General features: G+C 47.7%; 1 protein-coding gene across 1 annotated transcript; it reads left to right on the top strand.

Moving 5' to 3' along the window:
• The first annotated feature begins 10,130 nt into the window (after positions 1-10,130).
• On the top strand, positions 10,131-11,399 carry LOC125345212 (microfibrillar-associated protein 1-like). Its single transcript, XM_048337430.1, has one exon. The coding sequence runs from the start codon at positions 10,131-10,133 to the stop codon at positions 11,397-11,399; it is 1,269 nt and encodes a 422-aa protein (XP_048193387.1).
• The last annotated feature ends 274 nt before the right edge of the window (positions 11,400-11,673 follow it).

The raw sequence follows: 11,673 nt of genomic DNA, 5'->3' as shown, positions 1-11,673 counted from the left end.
GATTGCCTAAAGCTGTCTTGACATTCAGCCTACAAAAGCCAGTGTGCTTAAGAAGGAATCAGGAAAAATACAAGGAAATTTGACTAAAGTTATGCCTCAGGTTAACTTAGGTTAAGCTTCTCTAACCAGTCTATGGAGAAAGTTGCAGGTAACCCAGAAGGTGTGACATTCTACTGGAACCACTGGAAGCCACTGCTGCCTGATACCACCATGACCCCTGCCCATTGCATTTGAGTGAGGATCAAGGAGAGTCTAACAGTCATCTGGAAGAATCTACATTTTCACCCTGTGTGGCCCTATCTTGGTAAAACAAATGGGACTCTTATCATAAGCAGCTGATTTCTGCTGGAAAGTGCTTTGGATCTGCTGAAACTAAAATTTTGGAGGGATATTCTTGAGTTGACTGGAGATAACTAGCTCTATTAAGAAAATTGGATATTGTAAGAAATTTTCAAGCAGACTGGCCTGCTGCTAAAATCAAAGCATATATGACAGGCTGGAGAGTCACTTCCAGGCAATGCCTGGAGTGGGAGTATTAAAATGTGTCCAGATGAATTAGGGTGTGACCTCAGAAGAAAGGGAGGTAACTGCCATCAGGTGTGCCAGATACCAAGGTAACTGGACAGAGATTTAAACTGTCTGGGGGCATCTTCATGGAGCCCTCCTGAGGGTGGATCTTACAGATGCCACTGGCCAACCTTAGGCACTTAAAGGCACTGGAATCAGGAGAAATCCACTCTAAAATAGTAACTCATGATAGTTGGCTCTGGTCTGGCTTTTTAGAAGCAGCAGTCCCCATCAGGCTGACCCTTGCCCCACCTTTGTTTTCCCTAACAGCCTGTGGGTAGAGTCACAGTAAATTGCCTTGATGTAGCTGAGATAAACTAGATTCTACAAACCAGAGGAAGAGAAACTCTAGCAGCAAAGAAGCCCCAGAAACTGTAAAGAGGAAAGTTAGTATAGTAAGCCTTGGAGAATAAGAAAGGGATTTAAAAAGTCAAGTGTTACAGAATGTTCCAGTAAGTCACTGCTGGCGTGAGGAAGTAAAAGGTGGTGTGAGTAGGGATATGTTAAACTGTATAAAGAAAGACTTTAGAAAGAGAATTAGGGAAGCAAAAATATTTCCTTTAGATGAAACGGTTTTGGCATGCTAAAAGTAAGAATGACAATCCCTAGAAAGTTTGAGTATGTAGCAAATGATATCAATATGTCTTAAAATTAGAGCTTATGAGTAAAGTTGGTATATAATCAAATTGGCTATAATATAAATAGGTAAATAGGGTCAGAATTGGGGGTTCGATGTGAAACTTCTGTACCTGCATCTGCGGGGTTAAGGGACTTATGTGATGCCATCTAAATGTTAACCAAAAAGATCTCATGTATCTTTAACCACTTGATTCCCTTGCCAAAATGGTTTTGTATGTAAAGCCTGGATTTGCTCATGTGTAGCCTTAGGATCAGATTTGGGATCCCCTCCCATAATTCCTAGCTTGCAATTGCATTTGTTATGAGCTTTCACCCCCCTCAGAGCCCTATAGCAGGTCCACCAAGAGATCTGGCCCAAGGTAAGGGCCCTTTATGAGACTGGACCTCCTCCTGAGCCACACCCGCTACCAACTGAGTAAAGCGCCACCCACAAGCAAACCTGGATGACTGGAGCCTGTGGACTCATTCGCAGTGAGAGAGAACATTCTATCCTGGCGGCACAACAGAGGCTGTGTACCAAAGATGGACTTGGCTAACTTTACCTTGCTAGGCCTGATATATATGGTTGGTGCTTCCGTAGCTAGGGAGAGAGCCTAGACACTCATAAACCCTACCTATGGGTAGTCTGGTGGCTTGGGGATGAGCTACTGTAAATCCCCTGGCCACTATTATTATTCCTACTAGAGTCATGAGAGCAAGGCCCCACCGTAAAAAAACTTTGAGTTGTGACCAGACCCTTGTGTGTGATTATTCTTGTCCTGATCATAGGACCCTGTATTAATAAGTTAGCTGCTTTTTGTTAAGGATAGGACGTCTGTTACACATGCCCTAGTGCTTACTCAACAGTACCACCAATTAAGGCAGTATGAGCCTGAGGCCGCCCGAACAACAGCTCTCCTGGTTGAATAAAAGATTTTATTCAGTTCAAAGAAAAAGGGGGAAATGAAAGCCCCCCAGCAAGCACATGTAGAGCCATCTTGCAAATGTAGAGCCATCTTGCAATAAGCTGACATTTTGACAAAACTCAGGGCCTCAGGCAGGGCAGATAACCACCCCCAAGGCTAGGCAGGGCAGGTAACCGCCCTCAAGGCTAGGCAGGGCAGGTAACCGCCCTCAAGGCTAGGCAGGGCAGATAACCACTCTCAGGGCTAGGCAGACAACCACCCATGATTACTGGAAAAACCGCAAATTCCCTTTAAGGAAAGGACCAATTAGAACCCTGTAACTATGCTTCTTGCTTCTGTAAACCGCTTCTGCAAACCCCTTAAAACCCCCCACAAATCGAGCCTCGGCGCGCCATCTCCCTGCGAGGACTTGGACGCCCGGGTACCCGCAACCCTCAATAAACCTCTTGCTGTTGCATCCATCGCGTGTCTCGCTGATCCTTGGAAAGGGGTCTCCCTAGGGAAAGACCACCCAAAACTCGGGGGTCTTTCAATGTCAGCTCCTGAGATGACTTAGGTCTGCAGGTGACCAGCTCAAGGGATGTCCAACTTCCGGCAGACTTAAAAGCATTGTGAACTGAGCAGGAAAGGAGTGATTATTCCTGGGGACAAAGTCCTAGTCACTGAAGACACATGCCCTCTGGTCTACCCAGATTCTTGTAAACTGGAGGGGAACCACTCAAGAGATTAGGGAACCAACACAAGGTGAATGCTGCTAGCAGGAAAAATCAGAAACCATCTCTACTTTCCACCTGCAACCAAGGCAGAAGTGTGAAGATCACCAACAGATACTAGATACAGTACTGATGACCCTTGAGGGCCAAAGTGAGAAAGCACTTTAGTAGCCCTTTACAAGAGGGCTCTGCCAATGCCAGCGCAGCTGTGTGCAATGCTCACAGACAAAACAAGGCCAAGTGGGGCTACTGGGCGTTCTCCTAGCTTTCCCTATGGTCAATGTTTGCCTCTCATCTAGTTCAAGATTATCTAAGAGGTTGAGGGGTAAACTTATACCCAATTCTCTTCAAGACACAGGATCATTCTTCTACACAATGGGCACACATTTATAGATTAGGTATGGAGGGGAGGTCTAGAACTAGCGTGGTTTTTCAAATCCAAGTCGCCAGAGGCTGCTTGTAGACAAGCTTATCAGTACTACTAGCTCCCAGATTCTAGCCATTGCTTCTAGTGGTCAAGCTCTTCTTGGAGGCTTATGCCTGTCTCCCAGAGCTTAGGAAGCTGGGTTTGTTGCTGAAAGGCAACAAGAGCTAGCTTAAGCCTTTCTTACTAAGTAATCTAAGGCAGAGAGGCAAGTTATTTTGCCTGTATTTATACATGAGAAAGATCCCCCAAAGCAATTCATCTTTGAGAAAGCACCCAAAATGTGATTCTCAGGTGTCTTCATTACCAGTCATGTGACTTTCAATGCCTGGATACTCTGTAGTATTTTATTCAATGCTAATGAGATGACTGGGGCATCTACATAGGCTCTGGATGGGGAGTGGTCGCTGGTGACTCCAAGACATTAAGATTGGGGCTTCCAACATCCACCCCCCACCCAAGAAAAACATGAGGTGAGAAGGATGGCTAATAATTGGTCATCCACTATAATGCAAGCTCAGTAACGTAGAATAGCTTGTTTCCAGGTCACTGAAAATAGGGAACTTCCTGGAGACACAGGTAGCCCCAAAAGGGCCCCTTTCCACAAGCCTAGACTTGCCCTGCATCTCCCTCCATCTTGCTGTTCATCTGAATCCTATAGTTCCTTTACTACAACAGAGCAAGTGACTGTGAGGCGTGATAGGAAATTAAATGAACTGGGAGGTGATATGGTCCCCGATAATTGTCCATTTTTAGTGTAGGTGACTGTAATAGGGAGGCCAGATCTGCCCAGTGCCATCAATAGCTGTGGAGGGACTTCAGGTTGACTCCAGCTCAGATAAGAGCTGAAGCCAACTCCATCTCCACTAAGCCCTCCCCCACCCTATTCAGGGAAGCTCCCCTTTACTATGTAGATTGACTACCTGAGGCCTGGGAGCTTCAAGGGAACCTGTGTCCTCCTCTTTATTATGATAAGTTATGTAGATTAACCACCTGAGGCCTGGGAGCTTCAAGGGAACAGGCTGTGAGCAGGCATATCCGCCTGCATCATGTGAGCCCTGCCAAGTCCATGCATCAATTCTAACTAGAATGATAGGTTAGTTCAAATGAATATTATGAGACAGAGTGTAACTCTATTGGCCACCTGCGTGCGGCCTAGCATGCCCTGTAAGTGTTGTATCTTCATTGGTCACCTGCGTGTGACAAGTTTGTCTGTGATGTTTGCCTTATAACCAGGCTGGAAGGCCACACGGACATGCGGTCCCAGCTCCCGAGTCTGGGCTGCAGACATGCGGTCCCAGCTCCCGAGTCTGGGCTGCACACGTGCAGTCGGTCCCAGCTCCCTAGTCTGGGCCCTGATCCTGCACACGTGGTCAGCAGTTTCAGCTCCCGAGTCTGGGCTGCGACCAAGGCCGGTCGGTTCACTTTTTGTTCACTTTTTACTTCCCCAATAAAACTGCCTTTTTGTCACCTTGTAGCTGGAGACTGTGTGGTGGACTCTTGGGGGAACCAGGAATCCCCTCCCTTGGGAGGAGACCCTGTTTCATTGTAGCGAACCCCCACTCTACTTCAGTGACCACCTACAACTTGCAATTCACATCTAAAATGAGAAGACTCGCAGGTCTGAGACTAAACCATAGGATAGTTGAGTTCATCACACAAGCCATCAGGCTGAACTAAAACCCCCAGCCAGTGTTCAATGGAGAACACACCCCTGGTGTCAAATACTTTTTACATGGAGGACAACCACTTTTCCAGCAGCTCACTCCTAAGTGCCAACTGGTAGCTCTTCCATGCCAACACAGAGGACTTCTAAGTTCTTCCCATTAGGATTCTGTTTCAATTTCCCAGATGCTCTGGGGATGTGAAGCAGTCCATTTTGGTTTGGGGACAGAACTTGCCATAATTTACTCATCAGACAAAAGTAAATCTGCTACTGCTAGGGCAAGCAGAGGTGAAGAGCTCACCAATGTTGAGCTGTCCTAGGAACGTTCTATGGGGCATCCTAGTCCAGTCACCTCAAGTCCTTCCAAGAACACGGGTGACCTCATTTAGTCTTGTGTTTGTATTCGACAGCATTCAATAGCAGCCAAGCATTTGGGCACCTTTCATGATCAGACACATCATACCTTCTCTTTAGTCTAATGAAAACTTTCCTTTTACTTAGATTTGACATCAGTACTTTACAAATTCCCAAGTTTCCCTAAGGTATGCAATGCAATCCTTTGCACTCACAAGGTAGGACTCAAACTCAAACCCAACCCGCCCAGGTTCTATCACTGACATTGATAACAACCTCACATCAGTTTATGGACCCCATCATTCATAATCTTGAGGCTGGCAGTCTTATGACATTTAAAACATGCTGGAGTGCCTCTTGAGTCCGAACAGTGGGCACCGTTGGTGAGTTCAGCCTGAGTCTCCAGAAGGGAACTCAAGAGCTGGTACTGTTTGTACTTACAGAGTTTCTGTGCTGAAAATGTAACCACTGATACAACAGTGTTAGGAGGTGGGACACTCTCGAGGAAAGGTGGTAATAATAGCTTTTCAAATGGGAGAATGCACACATCACATGAGCACATTCCTTATGAGTGGATGCATTTACACCTCTCACCTTTGGCCAAAGAATGGCAAGGAGGGCTCAGCCCATTGTGGTCTGGTACTTGCCTTTCACCCTTAGAAACAAGACTTTTGTTCTTTGAGCATATCAACTGTTAGAGTAGCACAAAATGGGCAAAGACAGTTGGCTTTTTCAGGCTTGAGCCACCTAGAATATATTCAAGTCCAGAGCAGATTCAGGTTGAGGGAGTTCATAGGAAAACCACCCAAAGCATGCCCGGATACAGCTAGCTTCAAAGGATTTATTCCTCAAAAGGAATCTCACAAGCCATGTTTAAATGATATAGCTAGTTGTTTCTTTCTAGTTCCAACAGCCACCATTCTATTCTTTCAAGTTGAGATAGTGTTCCCTTTATCAGACAAACTAGTTAGAGAAATCTATAGCTGGATAGCAAATCTGAGTAGAAGCTAAAATATGAGGCTCCTAGGAGTAGGGACAGCTGTCTGGCCAGCAGTGGGGTACACAAATCTGTATGGAGGGAGCAACAGGAGCCTGAGCCGTTATGTAGCCAAACCCAACTTTTCTAGACTTACAATGCTGGGAAAGTACAGAAAACTCCTCAGTTTGAGGCCTCCAAGACTTTTTATGAGAACACATCTGATTGATCTAAAATGACTCTCCTAGTGCAGTTCCTTCACTTGTAGGAGATCCCTAAAGCTAATATCCCTGCTGGAGAGACACAGAGACTTATGTGGCTGCAGCTGAAGAGTTTTCCCCAGACTTTCAGCCCCCGCCCTGTTCCTCAGCTTCTGAGCTCTACTTTTGCATTGGAGTTTTGTCTTCAGTCGGCTTCAGAGGTAGCCATCTCTCAGAGAAGTGATTCCCTTGGCTAAACAAGTTTATACTGTCCTTTTAGTCCAAAGAACTTAGATGGCTGTATTGCCTGATACTCTTCCACTGGTATTTAAATTTTCTTCACCAGATGCTGCTGGATATTTCCAATGAGCCTGATCTCCACTTTTGGACAACTTAGCAACCTCCTTCACTGTTCTTACTACTCTTCTATCACTGTATTTTAGGAGTGTCCAGTAACTCATGTCCAGTGACCTTTGATAAAGTCCAGGCAGATCTACCCATATGTTGACCCTTGAAAACTGTGGTAATTTCCATTGCTGCCATGCAAGCTCATGCTTACATGCAAACACTGCTCACACCTAATTACAGACCAATTTTAGTAAACTTCCTTTTAAAAAGAAATCAATGCAAGACTGTGCCGGACAATCCTGGGGAGCTTTCTGCGGGGGCCAATCCTCTGAGACCAAAGGAAAGGGCAGGAAGAAGAGTCCTGATACATGGACTTTGAAAAGTCAGAAAGGGCGCCACAGTGGGCCCACCCCGGACCCATGGGAAGGCACCAAAGGCGGGAGGGCTGGCTTGCTCCACAAGAGCAGACAGCAGGATCCAGCGGGAACTGAATTCCTCAGTGCTGGAAGGGCACAGCTAGGCCTCCACTCAGGAACATCTCAACTTGTGTCTGTGCCATTCTCAATACAAGCATGCTGAGAAAAGAACCACTGGACAAGACCCTATCCAAGAAAAGCCAGCTTGACTCTCCCTGGTGATCCAGAGAGAAGAGCCGAGATCTTCAGGAGACATGGGACATGATCCAGTTAGGGGGAGTCTGCATGGAGCACTTCCCAAGAAAGGAAGTTCTGCATTCAAGTTCATTATAGCATGAAGCACACACCAGACCAACATCAAGTAGGGAGGTGGTTTATATGCATGGGCAAGAACACCAGCCTATAGTGTCTACCTCAATTTCTTCACACAAGAGCTTGCATGAAGCAGAATATACCTGCTTCTGAGTGATAATTCATCTGGTTTCACAAGGAAAAGAAGAACTGAAGACATGCCTCGTTTCTCTTAACACTGAACCTCAAACATGATCCAAAGTGAGCTTCAAGAGACAAGCTTACCTATGAAGGGCAAAAAGGTCATTCCTTAAGTTTCAAAGGTTTTAGAAGCTGAGAAATATACAGCCTAGGTAGGTGGTAACCTCATCTGTGACTCTCCACACAGAACATCCCAGAACCCAATCTGATGGGTCTGGCTCCTGGCCTATGCTGCCTCTTTCACACAGTATCCCCATAAATGGGAATTTTCTATTGTTAGAAGGAAGCAGAAGTTGTCATTTTCACCTGTCACTTTAATCTGAACCCTTCAACGTCCTTGTTTCTTCTGAGCCATGAGAAAGTGCATGGCATTCCAGCTAGGTATGTCTTTGGAACAGCTGCTGGACTGGTTTTTCTTTGGAAAGTTTTTAGCTAGCTCACTTTCAGGTTCTACAGAGTAAAAGGCATTTTTGGTCAGGAAAGGAAAGAGGATGAGCTCATGAGACCCTACGGAGCAGCTTGGAGGTGGAAGCTCAGGATCCAGAGTCATCTGTTCAAAAGTGATGTGCTGGTTCATAGACTAGTTTCTATCCTCCCTCTCACCACTCATTCAAAGGACAAGGGTCGACTCAAGTGAATTTGATAGGTTGAGGAAATCTTGTTCAATATCTTTCCAGCATCTTCCATACCCCCTTAAAGAAAAAAAAATCCCTGTATTCAGGCCCAGAGTTAGGGATCAGGCCATACTTCATTCTCTTTACAACCACATTAAGTCTGCACACCAATGTCTTTAACTTTGGAACTATACTCATTTAGACATATGCTCATTGTATCTCTCCTCTACCACACCAGGAAGAGCAGTTTCCAGAAAACAGAAGGATTTTGAGGTCTGGGGTTTGGCTCCAAGGGTGGAGTGCCTTTCCAGAAATTGCCATACCTTGTGTTTTAAGCTCAGTACCAGCACAAAAGTAAAGAAAATGAGTAACTGACTGATGCAGTTAGCACATGTACCAGAAGGAATGTGAAGGCTAAAAGTCCACTGAGGGTTTGAGTAGGGCAAAGGCCTCCAAGTTTTGGCCTCGGGCCTGAATTGCAGTTCCTTCATCAGGTGAAGGCATCCTGTTGTGTTCCAGGAGAGCAAGAATACACTGAGGCACAATTTAAGGTGGGAAGGGGATTTACAAAGGGATTTTATTTACAATCTGAGACCAGGAACCAGAGCCACCCTCCACCTCCTAGCGCTTGCCTGTGACTACCTTGTTCTGGGTTAGTTACCCAGTACCCAGACCTGAGTCCTGACTTAACCTCTGAACTTCCACCTTAATTTCTAACCACCTCAGCCTCCCGGCCTCCAAACCTCCAGAGGACCAAGCAACCATCCTCTAGGATCCTCTCCTCAAGTTTTAAGCCTCAAGCCCGCCCCTCACCCCTGGTCTTAGGCTTCTATGCTGGCCCCAGGTTTCCGACCCTCCCTCAGGGCCCAGGTTTCGGACCCTCCCTCAGGCCCCAGGTTGCTGACCCTCCCTCAGACCTCAGGTTTCGGACCCTCCCTCAGGCCCCAGGTTGCTGACCCTCCCTCAGACCTCAGGTTTCGGACCCTCCCTCAGGCCCAAGGTTTCCGACCCTCTCTCAGGCCTCAGGGTTCGGACCCTCCCTCAGGGCTAAGGCTTCGGTCGGTTCTGCCCATTCCTCTGGCCGGTCTGGTACAGCTCCACTCCTCTTCCGGCCGCCCTGGTTCTCCTCACCGCCCTACTCAGCTTCTCCTCCTCTCCTCCGCCTGCTCTTTTCTTCCACTGACCAGCCGGGCTCTGCTCCTCCCCTCGTTGCCAGTCTGGACTCTGGCTTCTTCCCTTTCCTCTCTGTCTCCTTCCCCCTCCTATCCCCAAGTACTCCCCTCTAATTTCCCCACACCAGCAGTGCAGGGGTGGAGCTTCCGGTCCCATCAACATAGGGCGGGATCTCCTCCTTCTGCAGTGGGGCGTAGCCATCACACCAACGTGGGCCAATGCCAATGACCATCCTATTCCTTCAAGTTTCCTATTCACTCTATCTTTCCTGCCCAGCTGCAAAACCCAGACAAATGGGTGAGAATTTCATTTGAGTCTTGCCAGGCCTCAGGTAAGAAACACTTCCTCCCCCTCCCTCCCACCCCCCCACTCTGCACCATGACGCTGAAATTGGCAATCGAGCAACCTTGGAAGCATCGCGAGACAGAGAACGCGAGGACAGCCAAGGCCCAGGCGCATAAGTAGCCGTCCCTCGGTCCTGGGCTCGCACACTGCCGGCCTGACCAGCTCGGGCGGAGGTCGTCTCTGCCATCTGTGCAGTCCAGTCAGAGTCGCCCAGGAGGGAAGAAGGTGTTCTGGCTCGTGGTCCTTGCGCCTCGTTTGGGATTCATCGAGTTTGGGAAGCACTGCCGCTGGGGTCGACATGTCGGTGCCAAGCGCGCTCGTGAAGCGGCCTCCTCTCCAGTGCACGGCTGGGGCCGTCCTGGCTCGCAATGAGAAAGGTGAGCTTTCCATGGAGAGAGTGAAGGTGAAACGCTATGTATCCGGAAAGAGGCCACACTACGCCCCTCTGGAGTCCTCAGATGAGGAAGAATTTCAGGTCCTAAAGCGAGCCAGAGAACGAGCCACAGAGCCTGAGGAGCAGGACGAGGACTCATTTAGTGACCCTCGTGTGCGGCGCTTACGAAACCGGATCAGGGAAGATGTGGAAGCCAGATTGGCTCGACATCGGGAAACAGTGGAACCTGAAGTGGTAGGAGAAAGTGACTCCAAAGTCCAGGGAGATGATTGTCACATGGAAGGAGAAGACAGCAGTGAAGGAGAGGAGGAAGAAATGCATGATGAGGAAATAGAACGGCGCCGTGGCCTGATGTGCCAGCGAGCACAGGAAAGAAGAAAGGAAGAGATGGATGTCATGGAGGTGGAAGAGGAAGGACGTGCTGGGGAAGAGTCGGAATCAGACTCTGAATACGAAGAGTACACAGACAGTGAAGACGAGATGGAGCCTCGCCTGAAGCCAGTCTTCATTCGAAAGGAGGACCGAGTGACAGGTCAAGAACATGAGGCCCAAGCCCTAAAACAGAGGGAGTTGGAGCAGGAAGCTAAACGCGTGGCTGAGGAGAGGCGCAAGTACACACTCAAGATTGTCGAAGCAGAGACCAAGAAAGAGCTCCAGGAGAACACACGGTCCCTGGCCGCACTGGATGCTCTAAACACTGATGATGAAAACCAGGAGGATGACTATGAGGCGTGGAAAGTTCGAGAGCTCAAAAGAATCAAGAGGGACCGAGAAGACCGAGCAGCACTTGAAAAGGAAAAAGCAGAAATTCGACGCATGCGAAACCTGACTGAGGAAGAGAGACAAGCTGAGCTTCGGGCAAATGGGAAAGTCATCACCAACAAAGCTGTGAAAGGCAAATACAAGTTTTTACAGAAGTATTACCACCGAGGTGCCTTCTTCATGGATGAGGATGAAGAACTATACAAGAGAGATTTCAGCGCACCGACCCTTGAGGATCATTTTGACAAAACGATCCTTCCCAAAGTCATGCAGGTCAAGAACTTTGGACGTTCTGGTCGTACCAAATATACACACCTTGTGGATCAAGACACCACTTCCTTTGACTCAGGATGGGGTCAAGAGAGTGCCCTGAACAGAAAGTTCTTTAAACAGAGGGCAGCTGGATTATGAGATGTTATTTGAGCGACCATCAGCCCAGAAGTGGAGAACGACCTAAGATCCAACTATATTCCAACTGTGGACACAAGGACTCAACATCTGGTCCTTGGTTTCCTTTTAACATCCTTTATGTGGTTCTTGTATGCAGCCTACTGGAATAACTACCCCCCTGTGCTTCTGGGCTGCCTAGTCTTTGAAGGTGTTTGGTGAGGTCTGGACTCCTATTGAGAAACCCACAGAAAAGTACTATCCAGATAGGCTTAGAGTCTTACAACTTGAGAAATCC

This window comes from Perognathus longimembris, unplaced genomic scaffold (genome assembly GCF_023159225.1).
Source record: "Perognathus longimembris pacificus isolate PPM17 unplaced genomic scaffold, ASM2315922v1 HiC_scaffold_5395, whole genome shotgun sequence".
In the NCBI taxonomy this organism is placed as follows: Eukaryota; Metazoa; Chordata; class Mammalia; order Rodentia; family Heteromyidae; genus Perognathus; species Perognathus longimembris.
The sequence above is the reverse complement of the archived record's forward strand: the minus strand, read 5'-3'. Positions and strand labels throughout refer to the sequence as shown.